This window comes from Cnephaeus nilssonii (assembly GCF_951640355.1).
Source record: "Cnephaeus nilssonii genome assembly, chromosome: 4".
Taxonomy (NCBI): Eukaryota; Metazoa; Chordata; class Mammalia; order Chiroptera; family Vespertilionidae; genus Cnephaeus; species Cnephaeus nilssonii.
The window spans coordinates 70,560,638-70,584,708 of NC_137075.1; the positions used below are offsets into that span (position 1 = coordinate 70,560,638).

General features: G+C 35.9%; 1 protein-coding gene across 5 annotated transcripts in view; it reads right to left on the reverse strand.

The window, feature by feature from the left end:
• Positions 1-24,071, reverse strand: part of TXNDC16 (thioredoxin domain containing 16) — a 115,766-nt gene that overhangs the window by 41,188 nt on the left and 50,507 nt on the right. For all 5 annotated transcript variants that reach the window (XR_013813421.1, XM_079768902.1, XM_079768903.1 and 2 more), the window contains 6 exons: positions 22,509-22,652; positions 21,909-21,968; positions 14,692-14,860; positions 13,605-13,741; positions 4,740-4,824; positions 3,257-3,395 (listed from right to left, as the gene is read on the reverse strand). Coding sequence is in view for 4 of the 5 variants with exons in the window: in XM_079768902.1 (XP_079625028.1) it covers positions 3,257-3,395; positions 4,740-4,824; positions 13,605-13,741; positions 14,692-14,860; positions 21,909-21,968; positions 22,509-22,652 (734 nt within the window). In the remaining variant the exon portion in view is untranslated. The remainder of the gene's footprint in view (positions 1-3,256; positions 3,396-4,739; positions 4,825-13,604; positions 13,742-14,691; positions 14,861-21,908; positions 21,969-22,508; positions 22,653-24,071) is intronic.

A 24,071-nucleotide genomic window follows, 5' to 3' on the forward strand; every position in this document is an offset into this window, starting at 1 on the left:
ACAGCAAAGGTGTTCGAACAGGCCTTCGGCTTCCATATCCCATACTATGCAGTGTACGGCTAATTTGCCTATAAACGTCAGGTGGTCATAATAATCTGGCCACTCAGTGTAATCTTTTGACATTTATGATTACTTAAAATAAAAATCTTACTGTGTTTCAATATTATGGATTTTTAGCATAATTAAAATAATGAAAAAGCTGTACATTTACACAATGGAATACTACTCTGCTATAAAAAAGAAAATCTTATCCCTGCAACAGCATGGATGGACCTGGAGACCATTATTTTAAGTGAAATAAGCCCGTCAGAAAGATAAGTACCATATGATTTCACTCATACATGGAATCTAATAAACAAACTGAACTAACAAACAAAATAGAAACAGACTCATAGATAGAGAGCAGGCAGACAGCTCAGGGTGGGAGAAGGATTGAGGGGGGAAAAATTTATGGTCATGAATAAAATTTCCCAAATAAGAACATAACAAAAGAAGAAAAAAGCATTGAGGATGTAATTCTAGAGTGGCCAGAGGGTTGAAGGAGTGTCTGGAGAGGATTGAATTGTAAAAGTCAAAGGAAAAGAATAAATTTTTAAAAGGAATGGCATAGTTAACAGTTTTATGTTTTTCCCCACCCCTCTCTACCCTTCCTCCCCTCTCTCTCTTATACAAAGTTTTGATTGCTACAGAGAAGCTAAGGAGAAACAGAAAAAGTCATCAAATGTGGTCGTTGGAAGGTGACCTTTACCTACCTGAGTATGTAAGAGGCTATAATTGTGTGAGTTCTGGTATTCTTATTCATAGTAAAAGCATAAAAAGAACTTAAGGTATCTAAGTGTGAAAGCGTGGGATATATCATTGCTTATATAGTTATCGTGTATTTCATTTGGGGGCATTATTTACCTAGGCTACTTTGTCATCAGGTTCACTAAAATAAAAATTAGATGCCGTTTTAAAAAATATCTACCATCTGGTCATCCTCTCCTCTTTCCTACCCAGATGAAGGAACCAAAGTCTGTCTAGTACTTAAGGGCAGACCAGGAGAGGAGCTTGCTGCTAGCTGACTATTGCAATCACTACATGCTCTAGACTTAAACCTCCAACACGGAGCAACTTTAGGAAATTTAATAACCACTTAAGAGTTTTTTCCTTTACGGAAACGCCACAAACTAAAAGCAAAATAATTTTTATTACAGCCGTTCAGTATTGAGTAGAACACCGCAAACCAAAACATTGCAAACTTGAACAACGCCACAGTGCTTATCATGTTTGCGTAAACTAGAAACAGATTTTAATAGTTAAGTTTGCCCTAAGTTTCTCAGCCTTAAAGATTATAATCTTAATGAATAAAATTTATACTAATTTTTACCTATCAGGCAAAAAAGAGTAAAAAGATACTGTTGGGCAAAACAGGAGTATCAGAAACCTTAAAAATGTGTCTACCCATTGGAACAGCAACTAAAACTCTATGAATTTACCATAAGAATATATCATGGAAACACAGAAAGATTATCTACAAAGATGGTCCCTGAGTAAAACAAACTAAAGACAACTTAAATATTCATCTATAGAAAACTAATTAAATAAATTGTGTTCTAGTACAACAGAATATTATGCAGATATTAAAAAAACAATATGCCTATCTTTATTTCTTGATGAAACACATACATACACATGGAAATTTTTTAAACTTTGGATAATACATTCCCAAATTTAAACTTGGTTAGAGGTTGATTCTAAATTTCTTCATTATAGTTTTCTGTATTATCTGGAAAAAAGTTAAAGGCTTGTAATAATTCCAACAATTTTACACTATGTATTTGCTAAAGAAATATATAACCCGGCTGGTGTGGCTCAGTGGTTGAGCATCGACCCATGAACCAGAAAGTCACAGTTTGATTCTCGGTTGGGGCACATGCCTGGGTTGCAGGCTCGATCCAAAGTAGGGGGCTTGCAGGAGGCAGCAGATCAATGATTCTCTCTCATAATTAATGTTTCTATTTCTCTCTCCCTCTCCCTTCCTCTCTCTGAAATCAATCAGAACATATTTTGGAAAAAAAGAAACAGGTGATTCCATATCTCTGGTAGAAAATGTGCAAGATGAGTGCAACATGTTATTAAAGACAAAATTATTACTTGAGTAAATAATTTAGAAAACCACATCCTGAAAATATTAATCATTTGATTAATTATAACCTGTAAGTTTAATTTGGGGAGAGTGGTGAGGGAACAGAACCAATGTGACAAAAAGATTTAATAATTAAAACTATGGTCATTTATTTGAACCTAAAATGTAGTAGTCATTCAGATTATCACAACATAAAAACAAGATATATGTTCAGTATTTATAGCTGATAAAAGTGCTCCTTATGTCACTTTATAATTATAGAAAAGCATACATTTATAATAGTCTAGCTATGTTTAATATAAAAGAAAAACAACTGAAATCAAGAAATGTGTATTACATATTTTGTGCCCCTGAATCCACTATTATACAAAGCATTGAAAAAGGCCTTTCATAAGTCAATATTTTGTTCTAACTGTATAAAGAATAAAAATACCAGCTAGTGCTGGCCGGTGTGGCTCAGTTGGTTGGGGCATTGTCCTGTACACCAAAAGGTGGTGGATTCAATTCCTGGTCAGAGCTCAAACCCAGGTTGTAGGTTCAATCCTCAATCGGGTGCATATGGGAGGCAGCCAATCAATGTTTCTCACCATCGTCTGTCTCTGTCTCTCTCTCTCTCTTCCCCTTCCTCCCTCTCTGGTATAAAAAAAAATCAGCTAACATTTGTTGAATGTTTACCAGGGGCCAAACACTGAACACAAATAATCTCATTTAGTCTTTACAGTAATGCTCGGCAGTTGCTACTGTCACCTACATTTTACACTGAGACACTGAGAAGTTAACGCACTGCCAGTAAGTAATCGAGCCAAGGATTTGAAGCTGAGCAATCTGATTCTCCAGAACCCATGTGCTTTATACCAAGTTTCAGCCTAGATTAAGTACTTCAACTGGCCATCAGCCACACTGGCCTCAGAAATAAAAATAATCCAAAGACATGGAAACTTTTGGCAGTGGACTAGAGAAGCTTCATGCATAATGAGTGAACAATAAAACAGCAACCCAATGAATCCTGTCACAAACATCATGCCATAGGCCAATAAAAGCTGGAAAACCACATATTAAAATAAACTACCTTTAACTCATCTAGATACCCCTATTTCAAATAACATCCTTATTATAAAATATACTCACAAATGTTTCCAGTAATGCATTTGTTATTATTTGAACTATATCCTGAGCATGGGTGTTGGCTAATGGAATGCTCTCTACTTGGCTTTCTTTGTGTCTGGCCAGCAGCAGGGCTGGAAGGGTTGCAGTATATTTATTTGACCTGCGGAGAAATATATATTTAAAATTTTCAACTAAATAATAGCAAGTCATCAAAAACATAAACAATGAGGCCAAGGAGTCACAGTGGAAGGCAGCAGATGGGAAGCCCTACTACCAAGGAAATAATAACTCAATTTACAGACAAATTTATCTTCGGTAGCCTTGACGACCAAGATTGAAAGAAAGCAACAGATAATAATCTACCCAGATTTTTTTTCCTAGAGAACTTATCCATCAAGAAAATGTCTAAACAGAATTAGGAACACATTGAATAGCTCTCAAACTTTCTGGACTGCTCACCATACTGCTGAGCAAGGAGGTGGGCATTTATTAGAAATCTACTCTTTGCAGGCACTACACCAGGTGCTTTTAGTTAAGTTTTCATTTAACCCTCAGAACAGCCCTATAAAACAGCCACAGTTAGCCCCAGCTTCCAGTAGAGGAACCCAGTACTCGAGCGTGATAAATAGCAGAGAGAGAATTCAAACTGAGGTTCTCCAGACGCAGTCTGTGCTTTCTCCACTGTAACAGAGCCCAAATCTGCTCCCTCCTGCCACTACTTTTGCTAAGCAAATCACTAAATTAAATAGGAAAAAAATGCTTTGTGTGAAATTACCAGTGATATAGTCACATTTATATCATGTAAAAAACTCCTGTTAGAACAAAATACCAGGTATAACTCAATTAAAACTCTGGGAGAAATCTGGAAAAACTTAGATTTTTATATATATATGTGGCAAATCAAAACCCAAACACTCAAGAAGTAAAATCTCCCCCTCCCCCCACCACCCCTTTCCCGCAAAATACAACAATTCCAAAAATCAAAACTGCAGGTAATAGCCCAGCTGGTGTGGTTCAGTTGTTGAGCATCAGCCCATGAACCAAGTCACTGGTCAGGGCACATGCCCCGATTGTGCGCTCGATCCCCAATAGGGGGTGTGCAGGAGGCAGCCAATCAATGATTCTCTTACATCATTGATGTTTCTATTTCACTCTCCTTCTCCCTTCCTCTCTGAACTCAATAAAAATATATATATTTTAAGTGTATGCATTTTAAAAAATAAAATAAATAAATATATATTTTTTAAAATACTACAGAACCCAGAGAGAACAATTTGTATAGGAAGATGAAGTCATATGAATCCAAGGTTGCTCCTCTGGGGGTGCTATGTAAAAGAATATCTAAAAATTCTAAATAGCCACATGGTACTTCCCAGATCTTCCTAGAAGAAAATTAAAACTTGTAATGTGTCTGCCCTATCTTTTTTCTCAACTATGTAAAGACAAGCAATATATTATTTTGCAAACTTCTTCCTTCCTAAAATTAGAAGACCAATAAACTTACAGTATCAAAACATCTTCTTCAGAATAAATTCCAGTGATAACACATCCTTTTAGGTACTTTCCTGCTTCGGTGAAATCTTCTTGTGCTAAAAATACACAGACAAGACCGAAAAAAGAAATCTTTAAAATTATGTGTGCTACTCAACTGGTGAAGAGATTTATACAGAGTACTTTGTTATTAATTAATTATAATAAATATTTAAGTGTAGATCTTATATAACATAGTAGTTTTAAAATAAATCTGTATCTTTTGATATTTGATTATGACAGAAATGTAAATTGATGTAATACAATATGGTTCCCTAAACAAATGTACTCTAAATTTGTAAGATTTACAGCACTCTAATCATACACATTTACTGAATAAATATTTGTTGCTTTTTAAAATTTACTTCTAAGGCAGGATAAATGGAGACAACTTTCTTATATGGAGCTTGGAAAGAGAAACTGGTATGTGAAATGATATACACATTATAATCACAAAATCTAAAAGAAGCAATATGCATAGGCAAGAACAGAAGACTGGAAATTCTAGTTCTCTAGAATGTCTGTGTTAGGGTTCTGCAATTAGGAGAGATTTATGTCTTTTTTATTTTCTATAATCTGTTTTTGTTACTTTTGAACTTTGATTAACTTGTGTGTGACAGTTTTTTTCTCATTTGTTAGAATAGATATTCAAAATTAAAATTATGTCTATAGAATTCTGAATGCATTTGCATGAATAATAAGCATGTTCTGGATTGTGTTAATAATCAAATAAAAAAGCAAGTCTGAATTAATATTTATAGACTAATGAGAATAGAGCAGAGGTGAACTTATATAAATGACATATTCTTGCCACATGGAGGCTAAATGATAGCCCAGCTTGCTGCATGAAAGGATCATAGTTCAAACACAAAAACAACGATGGAAGATTTGAGTCATAAAGCACCTAGCTGTCTGGGTATGCTGAACCCAAAAGATCTGTACCTTAGCATGCAGCACTATGTTCAGGGTGTGAGCATCAACACTGTTAACACTGGGTAACCATAAGATTATTTTCTTTAAAAAAGGATACATATTTTCCACAAGATTGTCTGTAGGAAAGCAAACTTACTAGAATGGCCCAGTCAACCAATGGGCAGCATTGAGAGCTCATTTATAATCATGATTCTAATAAGAAACTAGTAATCCATGAAAATATATTTTTTTAGCCTGTGCTACACCAAAGTAGAAAAGATTCATAAGAAAACTAAACTAGTAACTAGCATTGTCCCCGCATTGGTGAAAACTGCACATATGTCAGATATATGGCAACCCCAAATATAAGGAAATAATCAGCTATCTAAATAAAAAGTTTTAACCATTATTAATATATTAGAGATGTAATATTATGGTGACCTATAATATTTAGGTGTTAACTATAAACATATTTTAATTGCATAAAATAGATACATTAATTTAGTAATACCACTTTTTTCCACTATTACATTTTACTGAAGTTTTATTTACACACACAAATATACACATATATAAATATGCATATATAACCCTGTCAGCAAGAGTTGAGAAACAAAAACACTCCATTAACTAAAAGCACTCCAAATCCCTAGATCAGGGGTCCTCAAACTTTTTAAACAGGGGCCAGTTCACTGTCCCTCAGACCGTTGGAGGGCCGGACTATAGTTTAAAAAAAACTATGAACAAATTCCTATGCACACTGCACATATCTTATTTTGAAGTAAAAAAACAAAACGGCAAAAACACCTGCATGTGGCCCGCGGGCCATAGTTTGAGGACGCCTGTCCTAGATCTTAGTTTCTAAATCCAATGTCCCTCTAAAAGGAACCTGGACTCCTTGGAGAAATGACTAATTCCAGGAGTGGGGCTGGGAACATCTTGTGCCAAAAGGACATATTCAAAGAATAATGGACCTGTCACAAAAGACATAGGAGTCAGATTGAAGGGGTTCCCACTGACCAAACTTGAGCAAACTAATGATAGTAACTGATCATAACCCATTGAATAAAATAAGAACTCAGGTGTCCACACTGATAAACAGACAAATGAGAAAGGAAAGCTCTTACAGCTAATAAATGTAAAAAGAATAATGGAGTTAGAACTTTTCCACTTGGCAACCATCATAGTAATAACTCTTTCAATTCTAAAACTGAAGTGTAAAATTATGAGAAACGGGCCATTTACAAAGTTTTTAATTATATCCCCCATCAGATATTATTTACTACAAAGTTAAAAATAGTAACTTTCCAGGAAAGGGACCTGGCATATACACCTGTGGACAAAAGAGAAATTTTAGCCCTCATGGAATTCACATTTTAGTGTTCAAATGATGGGAATCTATGTAAACAACAAATTAATATCTGATACAAAATTAGTGCTCAATAAATGCCAGTAGTTAGCTTTTCTGAATAAAATACAAATGTACATAAAATGTACACAATAGCCTTTTATTGTTATACATTTTCTCATTCCACAGATGTTGAAAGTCTAGCAACTATCATGGGAATGTCTGCAAAATATAAACAGACAAACAAAAACACATAAAGAAGTGGAACTAATACCTGACTGAAAAGGCTGGGAATAATCAAGCCAGTGAAATAATAAATTTTAAAAAGCATCATATCCAGATTACATCATTCTGGCACACCAGAACTACCTGTATATAATTTAGCATTACACTTTTGACTTTTTTTGAGATATAATTACATGTAAATTATATTATTATTTGTACAGAAATACAATCAAGTACATTGTTCCTTATACTGATCTCAGCATTTACAACCAAGAAAAAGTTTTCTCTATGGGTGAGTCAACATCCCAACTGGATAAGATGGCAAAATTTCACCTTTCTGTTTCTGGTTGCTACCAGATTGTTGAGGGTTAAGTTTTATGATTAGCTGCAGTGTTTTCTAAATGGTCTACACAATTATCCCTACTGTTTTATTGCTTAACTTGTATCCTTGTTTTAATGATTTTATTGTATTTGTGCTTTTTATTATCTGAAGACTTATTCCTTTTTTGGAAGGAGGTCCAGTGTGAGTAATAAATGAAAACACCTGAGGTAGATAAAAGACAAAGTCAACAGTGGGAGCAAAAACATTAGAAAGAGAAAGACAAAGGAGTAAAACACAGACTCATTCACATCACAATTTTTCATAAAGAAAAAACAAATTAAAAAGCTATGCCCTCACCCTAGCTGATCTGGCTCAGTGGATGGAGTGTCAGCCTGCAGACTGAAGGGTCCCGGGTTCGATTCTGGTCAAGGACACATGCCTGGGTTGCGGGCCCAACCCCCAGTAGGGGGCGTGCAGGAGGCAACGATGAATGATTCTCTCTCATAATTGATGTTTCTATCTCTCTCTTCCTCTCCCTTCCTTTCTGAAATAAAAATATATTTTTTAAAAAGCTATGCCCTCTAGCATTTTGCTTCTAAGATGTTAGGCCCAGAGCACACATTAACATTCTTATTATTTCTTTGTAGTAAGTTCTTCAGCTTTTAATTTAAAAGAATTTGAAGACAGCCCAGTCTGCATGGCTCAGTGGATTGAGCATCGTCCCATACACTAAGAGTTTGCTGGTTCAATTCCCTGTCAGGGCACATGCCCAGTTTGTGGCTCAATCCTAGTAAGGGGTATGCAAGAGGCAGTCTATCAATTTTTCTCTCTCATCATTGATGTTTCTATCTTCTCTTGCTCTCCCTTTCTCTCTCTCTCTAAAAAATCAATAAAAACATTAAAAATATAAAAGAATTTGAAGACAAACTGGAGGGGAATAAGAAACTGAACTAACAAGCAAAATAGTGACAAACACACATAAGAGAGCAGGCTGACAGCTAGGGGGAGGGGTCAGGCATGGAAGGATTGAGCAAAAAAGAAAAAAAGAACTCATTGACATTAACAACAACAACAAAAAAAGAAAAAGGACTCATGGACATTGACAACAGTGTAGTGATTGCAGGGGGGATGGGTGTCGGGGGAAGTGAAGGAGATTATGGGGAATAAATGGTGATGGAAAAAGTAAAATAAAAAATATATTTAAATTTTAAAAAAGAAATGTTTAGAAATAAAAAGTTTATAAGTAATTAATATCTATTATATACAGATACAATGCTAAACATAGGAATCTTTTTCCCATACAAATATCCTTAAAAGATTTCATTCAGAATTTGAAATAGATCTTAACTAAGAAGGGGGGAGGTTGTCTAGATAAATGGTAATAGTATGTGATGAAAACACTAAAGCTAAGATTTTATTACACAGTCAAGTGGCTATCCATATGCAAAGGCAGAGAAAAACATTCTAAGTAATACTATTGGTCAGAAAAAATTCCCAATGTGTACCCTTCCTTTAAAAGTTACTGAAAGACACATTTCTATGGAGCAAGAAATAAAGAGTAGGAGTTTAAGAATAGAGAAATTTTGATATTAAAAGAACTCTATAATCTGACACTCTGTAGACCTATATAAGTAAAATTAATTTATATAAGCACTGTGTCAAAGCTGAATGCAAAAACATTAATTTGAAATGCATGAAAAATAAGATCAATTAATTGAAGGGTGGAGGGATGGATAGATATACAAGTATATGTTAAAGCAAGTGTAGTTAAATGCTAATGGTAGAATCTAGATGGCCAGGTATATCATTGTTCACTGTAGAATTCTTTCAACTTTGCTATATGTTTGAAAATATTCATAATGATATGTTAGGATGGAAAAGATTTCTGAAAGAGAAATATATCAAGGGAAAAAAGCTCACCAATAATGATAATATGAGTCTATAATATGAGACCATAGAGGCTCATATAGAGAAAAGGACCATAGAAGAAATTAAAAGCATCCTCAACTGCCATAAGAAGAATATTCCCAAAATCAATGAAATGGTAGTTAATTTTATAGATTCCAATATCAGTTGTTTTTGTTTTAAATATCTTCTTTACCCTTGGGGAAAATAAAACCAAAAGTAGTATACATCATAAAGAAAAATAATAAAGAAAAAATAACAAAATAACAAAATCCTGGCCTGTGTGGCTCAGTGGTAGAGCATCAGTCTCTGCACCGAAGGGTCAAACGGTCATGGGTTGGATTCCTGGTCAGGTCAAGGGCATGTACCACCTGGGATTGCAGGTTTGTTCCCAGCCCTTGGCGGGAGTGATGGGGAGGGGTGAAGGGTGACATTTGCAGGAGGCAACTAATCTATGTGTCTCTCTCATATCAATGTTTCTCTTTTTCTTTCTCTCCCTCCCTCCTCTCTCTCTCTCTCTCTCTCTCTCTCTCTCTCTCTCTCTCTCTCTCTCTCTTTCTCTCTCTCTTTCTTCCTCTCTCCCTCTCCCTCATCCCTCCCTTCCACTCTTTAAAAATCAATGGAAAAAATATCCTCGGGTTAACAACAACAACAACAAAAAAGAAATATCAATGAAGCATAAAACAAGCAACAGACATTCAAATAAGTATAGACAATATGTGTAAATGGCCAATGTTCACCTGAAAGAGTCAATAGGCAAAAATATATATAAAAAAGACAAATAAGAGACTTGACCCAATCATGTCTTTTAAAACTAACCCAATATATATTAAAAACTAATAGATTAAGTATCAATAGGTAAAGTGAACAAAATAAAAAACATTTAAACAGACATATATACACACATATAGATGTGAATTTAATATGTTAATGGTGGAATCACAAAAAGGAATGGTAGAATCAAAAAATAGGAAAACATGTTAACTACTTAAACAAATAGTTGGCCTCTAACCTCATTTCACGCACAAAAATATCTAAACAGTTGAAAACATTTTTAAAAGAAAAAAAATCAAAGGACACAATCCAGAGTGAAAAGGCAACTCATGGATGAGAGAAAAATATTTGTAAATCATGTATATGATAAGGGGTTAATAAACAGAATATATAAAGAACTCCTGCAACTCGACAACCACTAACCAATTAAAAACTGGGCATAGTACTTGAATGACATTTTTCCAAAGAAGAAGTACAAACAACCAACATGCACGTGAAAAGATGCTTAACATCACTAATCACCACGCAACTAGGGAAATGCAGAGCAAAACCACAATGAGTCATCACCTCACACCCATCAGTATGGAGTTTCCTCAAAAAACTAAAAATGGAACTCCCATTTGACCCAGTAATCCCACTTCTAGGAATATATCCTAAGAAACTAGAAACACCAATCAGAAAGGATATATGCACCCCTATGTTCATAACAGCACAATTTACAATAGCTAAGATTTGGAAATAGCCTAGGTGCCCATCAGCAGATGACTGGATCAGAAAACTATGGTACATCTACACAATGGAATACTATGCTGCTACAAAAAAGGAATTCTTACCATTTGCAGCAGCCTTTATGGAAATGGAGAGCATTATGCTAAGTGAAATAAGCCAGTCAATGAAAGAAAAATACCACACAATCTCATTCATTTATGGATAATAAAGAACATTATAAACTGATGAACAAAAAGATAGATACAGAGGCAGTAAAGCATCAAACAGACGGTCAAATTACAGCAGGAAGGTTGTGGAGGGGTAGGGGAGATAAGAGATCAACCGAAGGACTTGTATGCATGCATATAAGCATAACCAATGGACGCAAGACACTGGGGGATGAGGGCATGTATGGGAGTGGGGGGGGGGGGGGCGTGGAATGGGAAGATATGTACACATGTAATACCTTAATCAATAAAAAATAAAAATAAATAAACCTCCCAAAAAAGAAAAAAAGTGATATTAACAAAGAAAAAATATTATCTTTAAAAAGTATTTTTCTTACATTTTTATATTTTCTTATTTTATAATAAACTTATTACAAACATTAAAAAAAAACACAGAAAATAACAAATGTTGGTGAGCATGTGGAGAAATTAGAATCCTTTAATACTATTGGTAGGAATGTAAAATAGTGCAGTCGCTATGGAAAACAGTATGATAGTTCTTCAAAAAATTAAAAATCGTATTACATTATGACCCAGAAATTTCACTTGTAGTATATATTCAAAAGAATCGAAAGCAGGAAGAGATATTTGTGCACCTATGTTTAGAGCAGCATTATCGATAATGGCCAAAAGGTGGAAACAACCAAGTGTCTACTGATAGATAAATGGATAAATAAAATGTTTTATATACATACTAGAGGCCCGATGCATGAAATTCATGCAAGGGGCTTGGCCCTCGCAAGCCCCTTGCAGCCTCAGCTGACCTTCGCAGCCCTAGCTGCCTTGGCTTCATCCGGGTAGTCGTTCTGCTGTTTGGTCTAATTAGCAGTATTAGCTCTTTATTATATAGGACTAGAAGCCTGGTGCATGAAAATTCATGCACTGGGGGGAGGGAGGGCGGGGAGTCTCTCAGCCTGGCCTGCGCCCTCTTGCAGTCCGGGACCCCTTAGGGGATGTCCAACTAACGGCTTAGGCCCGCTCGCAGTAGTTGGACATCCTTAGCACTGCCGAGGAGGCAGGAGAGGCTCCCGCCAGTGCCGCTGCACTTGCAGCCATCAGCTGGGCTTGTGGCTGAGTGGAGCTTCCCTGTGGGAGTGCACTGACCACCAGGGGGCAGCTCCTGTGTTGAGCGTGTGCCCCCTGGTGGTCAGTGCGCATCATAGCGACCAGTTATTCCCAGTCATTCTGCTGTTAGAGTCAATATGCCTATTACCCTTTTATTATATAGGATATATAATAAAAGAAAGGAAAGGCTGATACATGTTACAACAGATAAACTTTGAGGACATCATACTAAGTGAATTACGCTAGTCAGAAAAAAAATAAATAGTGTATGATTCCATGTATATGAGGTACCTAGAACAGTCAAATTCATAGAGATAGAAAGTAAAATGGTAGTTAGTTGCCAGGGCCTAGGGAAAATGCAGAGTTGTTTAGCAGGTATAGTTTCAGTTTTGCAAGATGAAAAAGTTCTGGAGATTAGTTGCAAAACAATGTAAATATAATTAACACTAGCTATCTACACACTTAAAAATGGTTAAGATGTGTATTTCATCACAATTTTTTAATAAGAAAAATATTCAAAGCATAAAGATAATATAAATCAAAGTAGGAAAATATAAATAAAGCCAGAAGAAAATACAGGTGAATATTAACTGATAATGATAATAGGGGATTTCAGTAGCTAAAAGAAATGGAAGAAATCTCAAAATCGATAAACCTAAAAACAATTTTATATTGCTACATATAAAATTATTATTAAGCAAAGCTAAAAAGCAAACAATAAACTGAGGAAAATAACTGGAACAAAATGACAAAGATTAATACCCTTACTATATAAAAATCTCACAGTAATTCATTAGAGAAGCAATAAAACCCCATTTTTAAAAATAAGTAGCATATACATTTTACAGAAGACAAAGTTATTCCCATACTGGGGATCTATACCCACTAAACAGTCTAAAATCCACACAAAAACTCAGAAAGAAAATATCCTTTATATACAGCAAAAATAAAAAAGGAAACAACAAATATTATTGCTAGACAGTTCAAATATTATACAGCCATGATGTTTCTGAAGAATATTACTCACCTGGAAAAATTCACCCAAGTAATATTAAACAAAAACAGTAAGAATCAAATTGGACACACAGTATTAGCTCAATTACATTAAGACATATAGAAATATTCAATAAAGAGGTACACAGAAAAAGAGGGAGAAGAAATTACATTACAATTTAGCAACTCCAAATAATTAGATTATAGATTTTAATTTTTCTTCAAATTTCTCTGTATTTCAAAATCCTCTATAATTTGAGTTCTCTGTAATTTAAAAAGATAGTAATTCTTTAAAAAAACAACACTAGTAAATGAGTACTTAACTAAGTATTGTATAATTTAAAATTCAATTCTACTTACCTGTTGTCATGGTTGGACTAAATAATCCCAGTACTGACACACCAGAATAGGAGATTAGGTCTTTATATAATTCCCCACTTAAATATTCTTCTGCTTCTTGGATAGATGTTATGTTCACTGGACATGAAATCCTGTTGCTAGATGAATATAGATATATACACAAAATTAATTTTTAAAAATACTTTTCACCAGCTATGGAAAGTAGTCGAGTGATTCCTCAAAAAATTAAGAATAGAGCTACCATACAACCCAGCAATCCCTCTCCTGGGTATGTACCTGAAAAACTTGAAATCATGTATTTGCAAAGATATATGCACCCCTATGTTCACTGCAGCATTATTCATGGTGGCCAAGACATGGAAACAACCAAAGTGTTCTATGATAGAGGACTGGATAAAGAAGATGTGGTACATATACACAATGGAATACTACTCAGCCATAAGAAAGGATGAAATAGCGCCATTTGCAACAACGTGGATGGACCTTGAGAACATTATGCTAAGTGAAATAAGTCATAAAAAGCTAAGAACATATGATTTCACTCATATGTGAGGTATAAAACTGAAACTCATGAACACAAACAGCAGTGTGGTGGCTGTCAGAGGGAAGGGGGTGGGGGAGAAGGGGGTCCTACTATAAGGTGACAGGAGAAGATCTGACTTTGGGTGGTGGGCATACAGCGCAATATTCAGATCTTGTAACATAGAAACCCACCTATGAAATCTATATATTCATGTTGACCAATGTCACCCCAATCAATTTAATAAATGAAATTTTTTAAAAATACTTTTCAGCTTGTAAAAAAATTAAAATACTGAACTTAGAAAAGACTACATGCCGCAGGATAAACATCCGACTAAATAAAGACAAATATTATTCTAAACAAACAAAAATCACTCTCATTAAACAAAATTTATATCTCCCCAAAAGTGATGATATGTGCATGGGTTCTACTCATCAATGCTCAGCCTGAGATTTCCATTCTAGTATCCATCTTAATCCATTCAGAGTATGTCAACAACATGTGTAATAAGAAGTTTTATAGACCTAAACGTTTACAAATCTTAGGGTGAAGCTGCATACTTACAGCTGGATAAATTTTAGGAGATCTTCAGTTCCTAACATACCACTATAAGTTACTGGGTTCTCGCCTTCCTTGTACATCTTTACAACAGGATATTCAGTAACATTTTGCTTAGTACATACATCAGGCCAATCTGCACAGTTTATTCTAGTAAGCAGCATAGCAGGTGTGCCTAAGTAGAAGGAAAATGAATGTTTTATAAATATTAATGTAGAAAACTCAGTTGTTAAAAATTGTCAATATTTTCATATACCATTCTTATTTTAAGCTCTCAGCAGTATCAAACACTGCTGTGGAACACTCTCTCCCCTTGATTTTTTGCAACACCTTCCCTTATTGGCTTTGCCACCTCTCTTGCTGTTCCTTTTTGTTCTTTTGGCAGGTTTTCTGCCAGTAAGATGGGCGTTCCTCAAGGCTCAATTTATGCTGCCTTCTCTATTTGCTCTACACTCTCGTTCTAGACAATCTCAAAAACCACTGCCAATCTAATGAATCTTAAATTTATATCTTTGGCCCAGGCTCCTTCTGAAAGTTTCAGACCCATATTATCCTTACTGACTTACATATTTCTGTTTGAGTGAAAACATCCTCAAACTCAGTACCTATGACTAAAACCAAATACGGCTTCCTTCCTGTTTATATTGGTGAACACTGCCATTCTTGTACAACTCAAAAAACAAAGTAACATTTTTCTCGCCTAACCATTCCTAATTCCCCCATGGCTAATCAAATCAATCAGCATAGCCTTTCAATTTTACCACTTACATTTGAAATATCTCTTCTATCCATTTCTCTTTACTACCAGTACTCCAATCATTATTTCTCCTTGGATAGCTTCAGTACACTTCTAATTCATATCCCTGAATTCGGTATATCTTTACACTGAAACTAGAAGTGTCTTTTCAAAACTCGAATCTTTTTTGCTAACAGCCCACCCCCACCAACTTTTACGAGTTTAGTCTTTCTCACCCCTTCATATTTCTGCATGTATGACTACTTCAAGAATGCCTGGACACTCTGATCTACATCAGGTTCCTATGCGCTGATAGAACCATGCTCCTTTATCTTATTACTAGAAGCACGGTGCACGAAATTCATGCATTGGGGGGCATTTGGGCCTCTCAGCCCGGCCTGCACCTTCTCGCAGTCCAGGACCCCTCACTCCTTACAGCTCAGCTCGCTGCTCCTTAGCGCTGCCACGAAGGCAGGAGAGGCTCCCGCCACCACCACTGCGCTCGCCAGCCATGAGCCCAGCTTCTGGCTGAGCGGCGCTCCCCCTGTGAGAGCGCATTGACTACAAGGGGGTAGCTCCTGCATTGAGTGTCTGCCCCCTGGTGGTCAGTGCGCATCATAGTGAAAGGTTGTTCCACCATAACGGTTGCTTATGCCTTTATTATATAGATGTAATTACATTCTCATTTGTGTGGTTACTTGATGAATGTCTGTTTCTACCAAGAGAGCTCCCTGAGAAAAGGACTGTGTCTATTTTACTCATCATTGATTTTCCAGTATCTAGGACAGTCCTTGTGCACGAAACACCTTAAATATGGGTGTAAATGACACACAAGAAACTCATCCAAGGCTTCAGGTACCCATCCTGTCTAAATGTTATAATTTATTTTTAGCCTAAGAAAACACCTAATGGAATCCCAAAGAGAAATTCCCACTTGTTCTATAATAATATATGTAAAGTTCTTCAAATATGTAAATCGCTAGGTAGAAAGAGATTTAAAAAAAAAACAACAAATAAAACAGGCACCACACAATTCAGCTGTGAAAGGAATGAGTAAATTCTAACAAAAGGAAACTTTAATATATTAGATTAAAGGACTCTTGGTATAACAATTAAAACTGTGAATATAATACTTTAGTATTTTATCACCAAAAGTTTTTAATACTGAAAATTCACTCTTATATTTTAAATGATTCTAGGTTATACAACATAGATGTGATAATTTATCACTAGATTTAATGTTAGCAATTTGTTTGACAATATAGGCAGGATGTAATCTATCTTATTCAACACTATATTCCTCTACCTAGTACAATGTTGGTTATATAGTATGTACCTTATAAAAATTTATGGAATGTACCTTATATTTCTTTATGAACAAATTTTAAATTTTACACTAAAATATATTAATACCTGAATACTATATGACCATATAAACAAAGATAAATCCTATTCCTTCTAAAATCAGATCTACTAAATGACTTCTCTACAAAGTTTTCTTATCCTTTATTATAATTATTTAGTCAATAAATATCTAGTGATGATTGTTAATATAGAGTACCATCCTAGATATAAAAGGCTAATATGCAAAGTGTCCCCACGGGAGTTCAAACGGGAGACTGGGAGTTCTATCGCTCACTATGACGTGTGCTGACCACCAGGGGGCGGCATGGAATGAAGGAAGGCCCTGATCGACCCTGATAGCCGGCCAGGCCTAGGGACCCTACCCATGCATGAATCTCATGCACCGGGCCTCTAGTATTATATATTAGCACCCAAGTATGGGATATAGTGCTGTTACAAATGCAGTTCTTTCCCTTCAATATACATCCTCAACAAATCTACCACCACTATGAATGTTATTGACCCTGCAGTCCAAGTTGAAAATTTTGATGTTATCTTTGACATTGAAAAAAGGATATTCATGCATATCATTAAACACTGTAAGGCTACCTATGTTAAAGTTGCCAATTTAAAATTTTCCTTCTTATAAAATGGTTTCAATATTTAATCATGTTTCAACTGGAATAATCTAATATTCTAAGATGCCTACAGTATTATATCCCATATACTTTATCAATGCAGTAATTTCAAATAGAGTTCTTAATTTAAAGGAAGGGAAAAAACAGATTCTCTTAGCTACAGATGCTATGTAAGTATAAACACCTGACACTTGCTGCCACCTTGTGACTGAGAATAAAATAATCTTCACTGTCTTGGATTAAGAGATGAAAAGTGACTTTTCCCCAAGTAGTTAATGTGAAAGTTTGCAGAACTAAATGCCCAAAGTATTATAATATTTTCCTAGTTTAAAAAGTTATAGTTGAGAGAGAGAAACCAAGATGGCGGCACAGGTAAACACCTATACTGCTGCCTTGCACAACAATTTCAAAACTGCAACTGGAAGACAGAGTGGACATCGTCCAGAACCACCGGAAAGCTGGCTGAGTGGAAACTCTACATCTAGAAGGAAAGAGAAAAGGGCACTGAGACTCAGAGGAGCTGTGGAGGACAGAGGTGCGGAGACCCATTCGCGGAAAGGGTGGGTGGCTGAATACGAGGCTGGCTTATGCGCGGAGAGGGCGGGCAGCAAGCGCACGGCTAGCTTTCTCGTTCGGGAGGGAAACAAAACCTCCAGTCTGCACTGAAATCCAGTTCAAAATAATTGGTGAGACTTTGGATACCAAAGTGAGACTTTGGATACCCAGACTCATTGGGGGAGAAACTGGCAGCGGCCTTCTCTCAGAGGTGCATGCAGCCATTGCCGTGGGACACTGAGACACAGGGGCCTCTTAGGGCAGGGCTGACGGGAAACCAAGGCTGTCTGCTCCACCCTGAGATTCCACCCCATCCAAGCTGAGCACAGAAGCTCTCCCAGCAGAGACACAGCTGATCCTCACAGCCAATTGGCCTGGGAGGTCAACTCCCCCCAGTGATACTAACAACAATCTAGGCTTAACTACAAGACTGCACACACAGCCCACAAAGGGGCACACCAAGAGTGTCCACCTCAGGTAACTGTGGAGGCTGAGCCACTGGGCCCTATAGGACACCTAGCACACAAAGCCACTCCATCAACTCAGGGAAGCAGCTAAAATGCGGAGACAAAGAGGTAGATCACAAATGAAGAAAATGGAGGAAAGCAAACGAATGGATACAGAGTTCAAAACCACGGTTATAAGGTTTTTCAAGAATTTCCTAGAAAAGGCCGATAAATTTAACGAGATCCTCGAGGATATGAAAAAGGATCAACTAGAAATTAAACATACACTGACTGAAATAAAAAATAATATACAGAGACCTAAAAGCAGACTAGAGGATTGCAAGAATCAAGTCAAAGATTTGGAATACAAAGAAGCAAAAAACACTCCTCCGGAAAAGCAAAAAGAAAAAAGAATCCAAAAATTTGAAGACAGTGTAAGGAGCCTCTGGGACAACTTCAAGCGTACCAACATCCAAATTATGGGGGTCCCAGAAGAAGAGAGAGAATAAGATACTGAAAACCTATTTGAAGAAATAATGACAGAAAACTTCCCCCACCTGGTGAAAGAAATAGACTTACAAGTTCAGGAAGCACACAGAACCCCAAACAAAAGGAATCCAAAGAGGACCACACCAAGACACATCATAATTAAAATGCCAAGGGCAAAAGACAAAGAGAGAATATTAAAAGCAGCAAGAGAAAAACAGTTAGTTACCTACAAGGGAGCACCCATACGATTGTCAGCTGATTTCTCAATAGAAACTATGCAGGCCAGACAGGAATGGCAAGAAATATTCAAAGTGATGAATATCAAGAAACTACAACCAAGATTACTCTACCCAGCAAAGCTATCATTCAGAACTGAAGGTCAGATAAAGAGCTTCACAGATAAGAAAAAGCTAAAGGAGTTCATCACCACCAAACCAGAATTATATGAAATGCTGAAAGGTATTCTTTAAGAAGAGGAAGAAGAATAAAAAGATAAAGATAAACATTATGAACAACAAATATGTATCTATCAACAAGTGAATCTAAAAACCAAGGGAATAAAAAATCTGATGAACAGTATTAACTGGTGAATATAATAGAATCAGGGGCATAGAAAGGGAGTGGACTGACAATTCTTGGGGGAAAAGGAGAGTGGGGGGTGTGGGAAGAAACTGGACAAAAATCGTACACCTATGGATGAGGACGGTGGGAGGGAGGTAAGGGCAGAGGGTGGGGTAGGAACCTGGTGGAGGGGAGCTATGGGGGGAAAAAAGAGGAACAATTATAATAATCTGAACAATAAAGATTTATTAAATAAAAATAAATAAAAATAAGAAACCTGGAAAAAAAAAGTTATAGTTGAGGCTTCAACATAGATGCAAAACACTATATTTACCTATACTAATGCATTTCTATATTAAGCCCCCAAAAGTCCATTTATCTGATATCTAATTACTAAAAGAATTGTTAAGAATGAACTAAATGTAAAAGGTAATCAAGTCCTGGGCTGGTAATTTGCTTTTTTATTCTACAATCACATACAACTCAGAGTCCTTGCATTGAGGGGTCAGGTAGTCTCTTTATTTAGTCATGAACAGAGAAGAAAGTAAGGGAATCTTTCCAAGTTCATTTGTTAACTAGTCAAATGGGCTGGGGAGATAATTCTATTATTCAGGAACATTACCCAATTGCTGTTTTATTATGGTTTATATTTCACTACCTTCCTTTTCCTTTCTTCTAATAAATTCCCAATAAGGCTAAAGTACCTAAAAAAAGGAAACTTAAAATCTGCCCACAGAATGCAACTACAAAGGATAACCTAAAAAAGAATAAGAGGATTTGCTTTATTTAAAAGATCAGTAATCAAAGTAACTAAAGACTGCCGAAACCAGTTTGGCTCAGTGGATAGAGCGTCGGTCTGCAGACTGAAAGGTCCCAGGTTCGATTCTGGTCAAGGGCATGTACATTGGTTGCGGGCACATCCCCGGTAGGGGGTGTGCTGGAGGCAGCTGGTCGATGTTTCTCTCTCATCGATGTTTCTAGCTCTCTATCCCTCTCCCTTCCTCTCTGTAAAAAATCAATAAAATATATTTAAAAACAACAACAACAAAAAACACAAAGTAACTAAAGACTTAATCACCTCTTCACTTGGGTAATGAAATAATCAAAAGTAGAATCAATTGTGGTTGGGAAATGAATGATAAAGAAATGGTTCAGAAAAGTTTTTGAAAATCTCTGATGTTTTTATTACTACAGAACATGCTCTATTTAGAGCTGACTTTCTGGAATCAATTTCTTGAGTTCACAAAGTCCCCACTATATAAATAAGTTGTACACACTTTTCACTAAATAAAACAAAATTCATGAAACTCCACTATATTAGGTTAATCAGTTATTCGACAATTACTAAAACCAGATATTCTGGCCCCAGGTGGCTCAATTGGTTGGAGCATCATATTGTACACAATAAGGCTGCGGGTTCGATTCCCAGTCAGGGCACATATCTAGGTTGCAGGTTTGATCCGGGTCAAGGCACATATAGGAGGCAACCAATCAATGTTTCTCTCACATTGATGTCTCTCTCTCTCCACCACCACCACCCCCCACACCCCCCGGCTTCCTCTCTCTCTAAAACCAATAAAAAGATGTCTTCAGGTGAGGATTTTTAAAAAAACACACCCAGATATTCTGCAATGTAAGGTAATACGCTAAGAAGTACAGTGAGCTCAGTAAAAGGCTCACTACTTGCCCATAGGAACTTACTAAATAATGAAATAGCATGTAAACTAGTTTTCCCAAAAACTAAATGGTGGGTACATTCCTATAGTAGTCAAGAATAAACTTATTCAACTAAAATAGCTTCTATTTACAAGAAAAACAGTAGGAGAAAGTCATATTATAGATAGGAAGCATGATACATTCTAACTTATTCAAATGATAACAAAACATTATCCTAATCCCCTCTCTCTCTCTCCCTCCCCCCCTCTCTCTCTCCTTCTCTCCCTCCCTCCCTCGCTTCCTCTCCAACAGGATCGTGGCATAGGCATTTTGAGTTAAAGTCCATTCCTTGGATTCTTATTTTCCTGCCATTGGATCAAGTTTCATAGGATACTTAAAATAAAAAGAGCCTGGCTCTTTGATTAGACTATAAGACTGGGTCTTATCTGTGAAATGTTTATTTAATAGTATTTCGTATTTATTTAATAGTATTTAATAGTAACTGGAACAGAGTAGGCACTCAATAAATGCCTGCTGAATGACTGAATTCAGCCAAAAAGGTTATAGATTAACTATGTGGCCACAAGTAATCAATTAAGGACAGTTCCATGAAGACAATCAAAATGAATGCTTTTAGAAGCATTTCTGAAGCTCATGATTAATTAACTTAATCTTGGAAACAAAAACATTAATAACTTGAAATTTTATGCAGTTTTCTTCATTTTTAGCATAACACAGTTTTACAAATAGCAACAGCTCAGAATCAGGAAAAGAAGCATGCATGCCACAGCACAATACCTTTCAATTTAACTGCCAAATTGACATAGGAGTGCAAAAATGCCATGGATACTGCTTGCCCTACATAAAAATAAAAAATTCAACAGATATTACAACATGCATATCTCCAAAGCATTCATACTTATACATAATAAACAAAGAGATTTATGGGGTTTCCCAAAATTGTTATTTCTTAATAAGTATACAAACTCAATATTGTTCCAAACATTTAAGAATATTCCAAATACAACTAATTTTCTGCGTTCATACTGGAGGGAATATAGTTGAACGGCTATTATTTAAAGATAAAAGCAATATATTTCCTATAAATCTATAAGAATTGTTAACATATCAAAAGCATTAGCTTGAATCACAATATTTCTAAATTAACAAGCTGAACATCTAGTTTAATCATTAACCTTCAATTTGTAAGTCAGATATATATCATCAGTTTTACAATCCCAGAATCAGCTAAAAGTAAATGTCTCATTATATGCAGCTTACTTGGGACATAAAAAAGCTGTCATCTTACACTGTGCAAGATGCAGAATGCAAAAATAAAACCTGCTTATTTTAATGTCCTAATATGTAATATAGTCTCCTCTAAAGATTCATACTCACAACCAGCATAGAAAAGCACTATGCTGTCCGAAGCCATTACTGTCGCATTAAATGTCTCTCCTGTTAGTTCCACAGTGAGTTCCAAAGGCAGCTGTCTCTTCCTGTCTCCATAAACACTTTCTGCCACTTCATCATCTTGCATTCCTAAAACATTGGAGAAGAATGTAATGTGTATATAAAAGTGTAATTAAAAATAGTTAAACTCTTTTCCCAGGTGAGCATATGAAAATTTGGCACTCTATAATACTTTTGAATTTGCACTATCTTATTAGTTAAAAATGCATGTTGTTTAGAAAACTTTCAGTTGTCTGGCTTCCTACCCTAAATAACTCTGAGGTGCTTCCTGACTCAGAAACTGTGATGTTTTAGTCAACTCCAGAAGCACTTATTTAAACTTGTCTGGAAATAATATGAATATTATATTTTGTTTGTAATAAAATATTAATTTAAAATAAAAAAGTTCAGTGTTTATTTCGCTTTCACTGTATGACAAGCACTGTGATAGACACCAGGGGAAGTAGTAGACAAAAACAGATATTTTCCCTGACCACATGGAGAACCTTTCTACAAAAAGGTCAGATGATAACCTGATCACTGAATAAATACATCATTATAAATTGTGATCAGATTAAAAAGGAAAAGGATACAGTGAGAGAGAGCTGGGAGAGTTAGATTGGGAGATCCAAAGTCTTCCAGGTAGAGAATCAAAAAAAGAATGTCTGAAGCAAAAAGAATAATATAAGCATATGCAAAGGCTCGGAGATATAAAAGAGCTTAGTATATAGTAGATGCATAAGGAAGGCAAAACTGATTAAAACAAGATGAGTTGGAGGAATAAATGGTATGAGAAAACTCTAGGCTGGCAATCGCTGGATCATAAGAGATCATATGAGCCAAAAATTTTGGCTTTTATTCTAAATGCATCAAGTTATGGTGGATTCTGAATATGTAAAAACCTATCATTAATTTAAATAGACTGGCTGACCAACCAACTGCCCATCCATCCATCCATGTAAGTGGTAAAAAACACATTTTAAATCCGTAAATATTCTGTTGGAGTTTGTATAAATTGTATGGTAACACTGAAGAGGCATCTAACTTGATTAGAGAGACATTAAAGCTTCCTAGAAGAGTTGACACTAGCTGAATAGAGCATGACAATTACAAGTGCAAACACTGACTACATAGCTGATAGTATTAAGATTACTGGGTTTTAGATGTAGTAATAGCAACAATTATGGTAATTTTAAAAGAGAAATCCTTATATCTCTGAAATACACAGGGAAATATTAATGAATGAAATTATATATTTGGTGTTTGCTACAAAATAAGGGGTGGTAGTGGTTAGAACAGGATAGCCATGGGTTGATGGTAGTTGGATGGGGCCAGATAATGGATACCAGGAGATTTGTTTTATTATCCTGTCTACTTTGTAAGTTCATAATTCTCTGTAATAACACAGTTAAAGAAAGGGAGAAAGTGAGGAAGACAATATAGGCCGGGGTTCTTGTTCCAGCATTACAAAGGCTTCAGCAATCTGGAGAAAGGCTGTGTGTAGATTAA